At 45.6% G+C, this 10816-nt stretch overlaps 1 protein-coding gene across 1 annotated transcript in view; it reads right to left on the bottom strand.

Annotated features, from left to right (window-relative positions):
- The window catches only part of ITPKB (inositol-trisphosphate 3-kinase B), a 172707-nt gene that overhangs the window by 8797 nt on the left and 153094 nt on the right, over positions 1-10816 (bottom strand). The window contains exons 2-4 of the mRNA XM_006871281.1: positions 5153-5252; positions 4480-4693; positions 174-378 (exon numbers count right to left, since the gene is read on the bottom strand). Coding sequence (XP_006871343.1) covers positions 174-378; positions 4480-4693; positions 5153-5252 — 519 coding nt within the window. The remainder of the gene's footprint in view (positions 1-173; positions 379-4479; positions 4694-5152; positions 5253-10816) is intronic.

Genomic DNA, 10816 nt, shown 5'->3' on the forward strand with positions numbered 1-10816 from the left:
CCCACTTGACCTCTGACTAAGGAAAATGCCAAAAACTAATGTCCTTGAATGTCTGTGGCTGTGGCTGGCTGCCCAGACCCCTAGACCTGTGTAAGGAGACCCAGAGGTGGGCACAGGCTGGCCTGAGGCACTCACCACTCCATATCTATCTTGGCTGTCCCTCCCCAGATCACCTTGATGCCCTCGATCCTGAACCCGAGGGTGGCTGTAGAGCTGATAGTCTCCCTCCACTGCATATAGCGCGGCTTGGTGACAGCCCGCTGGGCATTCTCCTCCTCTGTTGGAGCTTCAGGGTCCACCTCGATCATCTTCTGATACATGTCCTTTCGCAGGCTAGGCTTCTTGCGGGCCTTAGTGAGTTCCTCCTCCAGGTAGGTTCTGCATGGAGGCAAGGCAACATGAGGGCTTTGGCCTCCCATGGCTCATCACCAGCCTGGCAATAACTAGTGGATGAGGGCTTAGAGCAGGAGTGGCCTGGTCAAGGTTCATAGTTAGTTTAGTGGCAGAGCTGCAGCCCTGAAGCCAAGGCTTGCTCACCAAGGGTGGATGACATGGTCGACTCGGCTGATGCCTGGACTGGAGCCACTTCATTCTAGGACCATCCAGAAGGCCTGGCAAAGCCTAACGAGCAAACACCCTGCCTTCTAGAAGATCCTCAGGCCCAGCAGAGTAAGGAAGATATAAGTCATCTCAGTGGTTTGCCCTGTGGACTGGAGACTTCCCCAATCTCTTACCCTGACTGGGTCAGTGCCTGGGAATCTTCACCTTCACTCGCTGTGTTCTGATCCCCTAGCTCCACCCTCACAGTTGGGAAGGTGCAATCTGACCTTGAATGCCTCAGGCTCTCTCCAAAGAGAGGAATCTTGAGCACAAGAGTCAGGCAGGAAGGTGGCCTTCTATGGGTCACAATGTGGGAGAAAGAAGCCTTATCATTTGCTCTGTCTGAAGTCATACCAGCTCACCCTATCTCACCAGCTCCAGTCCTAGGCCTGGTCAATGTCTCTGGTACCAGAGTGTCCATATCAAAAGCCTGAGAAAATGTGCTCAGCTAAGCTGTCTCTTTGTCTGTCTTCTACCTAAGCAGGCTGGGCTTGGTGCTGGCCTGGCTGGAGGTGACAAGAACAGAGGCCATGAAGGACTTGATCAGCTATAGGCTGAGCCCCCAAGCCCACTGCAGACAGTCCCTGCCCTCTATAACCGGGCATGCCTCAAACTATACCAAGCTTCAAGACGGGCCAAGGGAAGGACCTGCCTCCCTGACCACAATTCCCAAAACTGGAGGTAGAGTTACCTTGAAGCATCCAGGTATGGAAACCTCCATATCAGGAAAAATCTCCTCCCCCTTTTCTACACTCATTCAAATGGCTTCCTCCCCTACATGCGGGCTTTGAGGTGACCAGTGACACTTCATGAAACAGAAATCAGCAATGTCAACAACAGGAGAGGGAAGCTTTCTCTTCTGGTCTCAGCATGGATAGGGGCTGCCCACAAAGGCAGTGGTTGCTGAAAGGAGTCCCCTATTCCTCCCCTTGCCTGTCCCCCACCTAGCCTAAGCCATGCACCCTACACACTCTCCCTCTGTCCTCAGTCCTGCCTTGCTTCACCATTTCCCACCACACCTTCTCCAAGCTGCTGCTTGGGCTCCAGAATAAACTTAAAAAAAGTAATGATGCTTTAAAAAAGATAAGTGTTTAGACACCACTATATCAACTGATATTTGCACTGAAAGAAACAAGAGAAAGCAAATATTTGGGGGTGTGAACTTAGGCTGGGTCCTTTAGAATCTTCCAGAAGATGAGGACGACAGCAAGGGAGAGGCCACCAGTCCCTGTCTATTCGCGCGCGCGCGCGCACACACACACACACACACACACACATGCACACAGTGACACATGCAGCACACATACACGTATAGATACACACATGTGTATGTGTCCACAGTCAGTGATGAGATTTGCAAGGTAGAGAGAATGTGAGGTTGCTGTGTCGGGTTGTGTTGATGTTGGTGCGTGAAGCAGAGTGGAAGGTGGTAAGTGAAGGGGTAGCCAGGCGGTGAGATGGGACTGGCCATCCCAAATGCCAGAGTGAGCTCTGGGGCCTACAGAGTAAGTGAGTGACTGTACTTCTGCAAAGAGCTCCCTAGTGGTTACTTAAACAGGAAGCAGGCCTTGATGTCAAATTCCTTTTCACATGGGTCTGTCTCCACAAAGGGCTCCAGCTCTGTTCTGTTCTCAGAGAAGGATGGGACATGGAGAGAGATGCCCAGGGTTTGATGGTTACCTGGAGATGCGGCCCTGTCCCCAAGGGAAGCAAGGCTCAGCTCAGTGCCTACAGCACAGGTGAGGCCTGCAGGCTCCTGCTCCCAGGACAAAAGGGCAGGGGGGATGAGGTGGGTCTGCTTCTGGGGAAACCTACTCTTTCCTACCAGGTGTTCTCCTTTCTCATCCTGTGATCCCTTTCTCTGGTCTCTGCCCATGACTGAATTGGCAGGGCTCAGATTCACTGTTCACTCTAGGCACATTCCTGAAGCCCTGAAGTATGCTGGGAGAGCAGTAATGGGCCAGGAGCCCACCAAGCACCCTGTATGCCCAGGATCATGGCTCAGGCAGCAGCATAACAGGCCATACTTGGGTTTTAATGACTTTTCAAGAAATAACTGACTATGAGTCTTTCACAAAGAGCTAACTTTTAAAATATCAGTCCGAACAAACACCAATGGAAAGATTTTCCATTTGTTTATACTATACAATCTGAACTCCCCACCACTGTAGGCAGTCTAAGTACTGCTGGTGTTTGGCTTGGAAGGATGGGCTGGGCCTCCCCCTGAGGCAGTACATGCTGGAGCATCAGAGTAGGGTCTTCTAGGGATAGAAAAAAAGGTCTGAGGAAGAGCACAGCCAAGTGATTGCTGGAGGGGTGTTCTGGCTCCACTAGCGCTCCCTGAAGGTACTAAGGGCATTGGTTGGTGGGAGGGACCAGTGCAAGAGTAGACAATTAGGGTCCACACTTCTCCCCCTTTACCCTCGCCATGAGTGCAACATCCACCAAGGACCACGAGTGGGCTGGCCCACACAGTCTACTGTCATGGCAGAGATCCTAATTTGGAAAGGAAAATTTGTTAGGCCTTAACTCAGATCTCACCCGGCCAGTCTGTCTATATGTCTACCTGTCTGTCTCTGTCTCTCTCTCTCACACACACATACACACACATACCCCTTTTGCAATCTCCTCTTATAAAACTAGTTAGATCATCTAAACAAAACACATGTTCATTTAGTTCTGCTGCTCCATGCCTGCCCCGGGGAGCCATATGGCCAAACTCTCAAAATGCACAATGCTGTACACCACACAGGCCACATACTCAGAGGGATTTTACCAAGCCCTGCCCTTCACTACAAGAAGTTAAACAAGAAGGTGCCGCATGTGGCTGTTGGGGCTACAGGGTAGAAGTCTGAAAGAGGATGAGCAAAAACCCCACCTAGACCTAGGAGCTCCAGGAGGCAGCATCTCAGGTCCCAGGCCCTTCGCGTTCCCTCCAACTCAGCTCTTCCCCTATGTGTTCTGCCCACTTACTTTCTTCTCTTCCCTCCCAGGTCCAATCTCACTTAATGTCTCCTGGCATCCATCAGGCTGAGCCTAAACCTGGCCATCAGAAGCCTAGGGGTGGGAGCCCATTCTCCAAAATTATCAAGCCAAATCCAACTCATGTGTAACAGAGTGGAACTGTTTCACAGGACTCTCTAGATTATAATCTTTATGGAAGCAAAGTGGTAGGCCTTTCTTTCTCAGTACTGCTGGGTAGGTTCAAACTGCCAACCTATATATAGGTCAGTAGTCAAGAACAAACTATTTGCACCATCCAAAGATGAGAGCCAGTTCTACACAAGGCCAATCATCTGCCTCTAGGTTTCAGGCTCACCTGGTTGGGAAGTCCCCTGCTGCAGGGCTGGCTGTAGTTGCCAGGCCCCAATCTAGGATGTGGGCAAGTAGGGCATCTCATGATCCCGGGCAGCCTCCATATCTGAAATCTTAGGGTACACGCGAGTCTTTTTGGCAAACCGAAACCAGCTCTATTCTGCCATTCTCCAGGATTAATGAAAAGGCTCCCCATAGCATCAACTCATCTAAAGGAATCCATCACCTTGCTCCCTCCCCTACTTGGTAGTGGCCACAGAAATTCCACTTGCTCTTCAAAGGGCAGTTCTCGCTGGCCCTCTCCCTACAAACAGGCTCAGCACAAAGCCTCAGCTCACTAGTAAGGAAAGGAGCTATCATGGGACTCAGCTACAGTCCCTGCAATCCCTGCACATACTGTGAGAGGGCTGGCGGAGGGTGGGGTAGGGGAGACTCTAGTTAGTCCAAGCCAGACTCCAGGACCTACCCTTGCAGTCTAGACCTCTCAGGAAGCCCTCATGCCTCTCAGGCATATGCCATGGCTAGCTGGCACTCAGGCAAGCATGCTCCGAGGACCTGGCTCACCTGATGCCCATCTTGCAGTCCATCACACATGGTGAGTCAAAGTCAGCCAACAGGTCATCCATCTGGTTATAGCGCTCCCCATCCTTCACCACATCCCCATGGTAGGTGGGCACAAAGGGCTTCAATACATCCATCATCAGCTGGTCCAGACAGCGCTGCTCTGATTCACAGTGCTTCTTCAGGATCCGGCCATTGGCTGCAGCCTTGAAACTCCCTGCGACAAGATGGGAGGGGGCCTTTGATCCCTAAGCAGTAGTCATCCCCTCTTAGCACAGACCCCAGGACTCTCTGGAGATGATGGAACACATCTCACGCTCAGGACAGAAGGTGCCCAGGTCTCCACTGAGAGCAGGAGAGCTTGAGTAGTGGGTAAGCTACAAAAGTTGACAATTCTATGTGTCTTTTTAAGTAAATGACAAGAGTTAGAGAGCAAGAAAAAGTTTCAAAGAAATTGGGACAAAGGATGGCCAAGATGGAGTTGGGAGAGAGATGGCATATTCTGTTTGTGTCCAGGCATAGCATGGCTACAATTTCAGACTACAAAGTCTCTTTTCATCCTCAGGAGGAGCACCTAGAGGTCAGGTGGTCCTTTCCCATGTTTGCTGCCCCCACCCTCACCCCAGTCAAGCCCTCCTACCCTGGTAAGCAGGGTACTCTGGAAAGCAGCATCTACCTGCGTGTCCTGCCAGCTGGATCCAGGGGTACTTCTTCTTGAAGGACATGACAAATGGAGACCAGTGCACCATGTTTTTTATCTTCCTCCATGATTTGCTCTAGAAATAAGCAAACAGTCCTGTATTAGAAAGAGGGCTTGTCTGGTTAGGATGAGTTCAAAGTGAGCTAACTCACTGCTTGCTGTCACAAAATAATGAAGAGAACCATGAATTGACCACCATACAGAGCCCTCTGTGGCTCTGGGTAATGCTGTCTTTCATTTACTAGAGTCAGAGGGGGGAGGGGGGCTTTAACTCCTACTATAAGCAGTTTGAACCAAAAGCCCCAAAGCAAGGAGACCTTCTGGAATAAGGATCTGACAAGTTCAGGGAAAAGGTGGTGCAGGGCAAAATGGTCTCAGTGCTGTGTTGGCCCCATTCCATGCCAATGTCCTATCAAGGAAACAAATGAACTACATTCCTGTCCTTGCTGATGTTCCCTCGGTGGGCCTTGTTTTCCTCAGCTGTCTGCTGAGGCAGGGACAGCTGGGCTATCAAGCTCTCTGAGCTGACAGACAATCTGTTGTTGTTATTAAGTGCCATCAAGTCAAGTGCCCGTAGGGACAGGGAAGCTATTTTCTGCCAAGGGACATTTGGATATTTACAGCGTCAATCACAGACCATGCAAAATTAGCAACTTAAAAACTTGCCTGCTATATTAGGTCAAACATTTAATTAACTCACCCCTACCTAACATGATGCTGGAACTGAGGTTGCTTTGGCAGGGACAGACCACATAAGGCCTGTAAGCCGGACGTTCCCCACTGCTGCTGTATAAGGTTTCCAAGGAGCAGCTGGTGAGTTTGAACTACTGACTTTGTTTTGTGGTTCAAACCAACCTTGAAGGTTCAGTGTGTTATCCTAGGACTCTGTCTGGAAAATGACTTCCCTCCCTCCAACATCAGAGGGCCAGTATCACCGTGCTATGACATGGTATCTCATGGTGTATATGTGGGTATAGTGTCTCCAGGGTACTGCTTGCCTGTGAGCAGTCTGAAAAGAGACTTTAAAGGGCATTCTCTGAGGACAGTCCCCATCCCCACCGAGGGGCCCTGGAAACCATGGTAACAGGAAATAAACAATAGGTCCCTCTTCTGTACTATGCCTCTGCTCAGGATGTTTCTTAAGTGAAAGCATACAGAACCATCAGTGTGTGTGTGTGTGTGTGCATGTCAGTATGCGTCAGCATGTGTCATTATGTAAACATGAGTGTGTCCACCTGTGTGCCAGCATGCATGTAAATGTCTCAGTATTTCAATGAGTGTGTGGATCAGCATTTGTGTCAGTAAGGGAATGAATGGGTTAGTGCATGTGTATGTAAATGTGTATTAGTGTATGAATGTGAGTGTGTGCCAGCATGTGTCTCAGTATGTGAACGTGTGTGTCAGTGTTTGTGTGTCTGTGTCTGAGTGTCAGCATGTGTGTAACTGTCAGTATGTGAATATGACAGCATGTGTGTGTAAATGTGTGTGTCAGTATGTGAATGTGCGTCAGTATATGAACATACCAGCACGTATGTGTAAATGTGTGTAAGTGAATGTGAATCAGCACGTGTGTATATGAATGTGTCAGTGTGTGTCAGCATGTATCAGTAAGTGAATGTGTGTCAGTGCTCATGTATGTAAATTTTTGTGTCTGTATGTGCTGTCAGTTTGTTGTACTGTGGTGAACTGCATGTTGCTGTGATCCTGGAAACTATGCCACCAGTGTTTTAAACACCATCAGGGACACACATGGTAGACAGGTTCCCACCAGAGCTTCCAGTCTAAGACTAGAAAGGAGAGACAGACTACTTCTGAATATTTAGTAACTGAAACCCTTATGAATACCAGTGATATACTGTCAAATAGCACCAAAATACTGAATACTGAAATTTGATGAAGAGCACTGGAATATTATCAGATATAGTGCTGGAAGATGAGCACCTCAGATTGGAAGGCACTCAAAATATGCCTGGGGAAGAGCTGCCTCCTCAAAGTGGAGTTTACCATGATGTGAGTGAAGTAAAGTCTTCACGACCTTCATTTTCTGATGGGGCACAACTCAAAATGAAGAGAAACAGTTGTAGATATCCATTAATAATTGGAAAATGGAGTATATAAAGTATCAACCTAAGAAAGCTGGAAGTTGTCAAAAATTAAATGGAATACATAAACATCCATATCCTAGGCCTTAACACAGTGAAATGGACTGGTACTTGCCATTTTGAATCGGGCAATCATGGTTTACTATGCCTAGAATGATAAATTGAAGAGGAACAGCATCACATTTATCATCAAAAAGAACATTTCAAGATCTGTCTTGAAATACAATGCTGTCTGTGATAGGATAATATCCACACACCTACAAGGAAGATCAGCTAATACCACTATGATTCAAATTTACGCACTAACCAATAAAGCCACTGATGATGAAACTGAAGAATTCGATCAACTTCTTCAGTCTGAATTTGGTCAAACATGCAATCAAGATGTATTACTAATTACTGGTGATTGAAATGAAAAGGTTGGAAACAAAGAGGAAGGATCAATAGTTGGAAGATATGGCCTTGGTGAGAGAAATGATGCTGGAGATTGCATGACAGAATTTTGTAAGACCAATGACGTTTTCATTCCAAATCCCTTTTTTAAACAACATAAAAGACAACTATACACATAGACCTTACCAGATGGAATACAAAGGGATAAAACTGACTACATCTATGAAAAGAGATGATGGAAAGCTTCCTATTATCAGCCAAAACAAGGCCAGTGGCAGACTGTGGAACAGACCATCAATTGCTCGTATGCAAGTTCACACTGAAGTTAAAGAAAATTAAAAAACAAGTTCACAAGGGCCAAAATATAACCTGAACATATCCCACTTGATTTAAAAAATCATCTGAAGAACAGATTAGATGCATTAGACATTAAAGATAGATGACCAGAAGAGTTGTGAGATGACATTTAAAACATCATACAGAAAGAAAGCCAAAAATCATTAAGAAGACAAGAAAGTAGGAAAAGAGCAAAATGGATGTCAGAAGAGACTCTGAAACTTGCTTTGCTCTCCAACATAGAGATGCTACAACAAATGGAAGAAATGAGGAGGTAAAAGAGGTGAACAGAAAAATTCCAAAGGGCAGTTGGAGAAGACAAAGTCAGATATTATAACAAAATGTACAAAGACCTGGAGTTAGAAAATCAACAGGCAAGAACTGCTCAGCATTTCTCAAACTGAGGGAACTGGAAAAAATTTCAAATCTCAACTTTGAATATTCAATGGTCTTGTGGGCAAAATATTGAATAATGCAGACAGTATCAAATAAGATGGAAGGAATACGTAGAGTCACTGTTCCAAAAAGAAATGGTAGATGTTCAAACATTTCAAGAGGTAGCATATGGTTAAGGGCCAATGATACTGAAGGAAGAAGTCCAATGTGCACTGAAGGTACTGGCAAAGAATAAGACTCCAGAAATTGATGGAATACAAACTGAAATATTTCAACAAACGGATATGGCACTGGAAGCACTCATTCATCTATGCCAAGAAATCTGTAAGACAGCTACCTGGATAACTCATGGGAAAAGATCCATATTCGTGCCCTTTCCAAAGAAAGGTGACCTATCAGAATGAAGAAATCACCAGACAATTATAATTAATATCTCATGCAAGTAACATTTTGCCAAAGATAATACAAAAACAGCTACAATAGTACACTGACAGAAAACTTCCAGAAGTTCAAACCAAATTCATATGAGGATGTGGAACATAGGATCACACTGCTAATGTCAGATGGATCGTGGCTGAAAGCAGAGAATACCAGAAAGATGTTTACCTGTGCTTTACTGGCTATGCAAAGGTTTTTGATTGTGTAGATCATGACAAGCTATGGACAACTCTGAGGAGGAGAATGAGTGTTCTGGAACACTCAATTGTGCCCATGAGGAATTTATACATAAAATAAGAAGCATCTGTTTGAAGAGAACAAGGGAACACCAAATGGTTATAATCTCTCACCATATTTATTCAATCTATATACTGAGCCAATAATCTGAGAAGCTGGATTATATGAACAATGTGGCATTAGGACTGAAGGAAGACTCATTAACAACCTACGATATGCAGATAATATAACCTTGCTTGTGGAAAGTGAAGAGGATTTAAAATACTTACTGATGAAGATCAAAGACCACAGCCTTCTTTATGGTTTGCACCTCAATATAAAGCAAACAAATATCCTCACCACTCTACCAATAAATACCAACAAAAGAAATAGAGAAAAGATTGAAATTGTCAAAGACTTCACGTTGTTCAGATCAACCTTCAAGACTCATGGAAGCAGCAGTCAAGAAATCAAACAACCTGGTAGCATAGTTGTTATAAGTTGGGCTGCTAATCTAAAGGTGAGCAGTTTGAAACTACCAGCGGTTCTATGGAAGATGAGGCTTTCTGGTCCCATACAGATTTACAGCCTTGGAAACTCTATACAGGGTTTCTATGAGTCCAAACCAACTCCATGGCACATAACCACCACCACCATTGCATTGGGCAAATCTGTTACACAACATCTCTTGCAGAAAAAGTTCAAGAGCAAAGATGTCAGTTTGAGGACTACGGTGTGCCTGACTCAAGCCATGTTGTTTTCAATAACTTCATATGCATGTGAAAGTTGGACAGTGCATAAGGAAAATCATAGAAGAATTGATGCATTTTAATTATGGTGTTGGAGGAGAATATCAAAAGTACAATGGACTACCAAAAGAACAAACAAGGTTGCATTGGAAGAAGTATAGGCAGAATGTTCCTTGGAAACCAAGATGGCCAGACTTCTTGTCTCATACTTCAGTCATACTTTCAGGAAGGATCAGTCTCTGGAGAAGGACGTCGTGATTGGTAAAGTGGAAGGTTGGAGAAAACGAGGAAGATCCTGAACAAGATGAATTGGCACAGTGACACCGGCAATGGGCTCAAGTATAGCATCAATTATGAGGTTGCCGCAGGACCTGGCAGTGTTTTATTCTGTTATGCGGGAGCTATGAGTCAGTACTGACTTGATGGCACCTAACAACACCAACAACAATGTGAATTTGAGTGTGTCAGAATGTGTGAATACCCTCCACCTTACCAAACATGACATCCTTCTCCAGAGACTGGTCCCTCCTGACAACATGTCTGAAGTATGAAAGACGAAGTTTGGCCATCTTGGCTTGTAAGGAGCACTCTGGCTGTACTTCTTCCAAAATGGATCTATTGGTTCTTCTGGCAGCCCATGGCACTTTCAATATTCTCCTCCAACACCGTAACTCAAAAGCATCACTTCTTTTACAGTCTTTCTTATTCACTGTCCAGCTTTCGCATGTATATGAGGTTATTGAAAATACCATGGCTGACATCTTTGCTCTTCAACACTTTTTAAATACGCCGTTTGATTTCTTGACTGCTGCTTCCGTGAGGATTGACAGTTGATCCAAGAAGAATGAAGTCTTTGACAACTCCAATCTTTTCTCCATTGATAAGAATGGTGTTTACTGGTCCAGTGGTGAGGAGTTTTGTTTTCTTTACATTGAGATGCAATCCACACTGAAGGCTGTGCTCTTTGATCTTCATCAGTAAATGTTTTAAGTCCTCTTCACTTTCAGCAA

This window comes from Chrysochloris asiatica, unplaced genomic scaffold (genome assembly GCF_000296735.1).
Source record: "Chrysochloris asiatica unplaced genomic scaffold, ChrAsi1.0 scaffold00165, whole genome shotgun sequence".
Classification (NCBI taxonomy): domain Eukaryota; kingdom Metazoa; phylum Chordata; class Mammalia; order Afrosoricida; family Chrysochloridae; genus Chrysochloris; species Chrysochloris asiatica.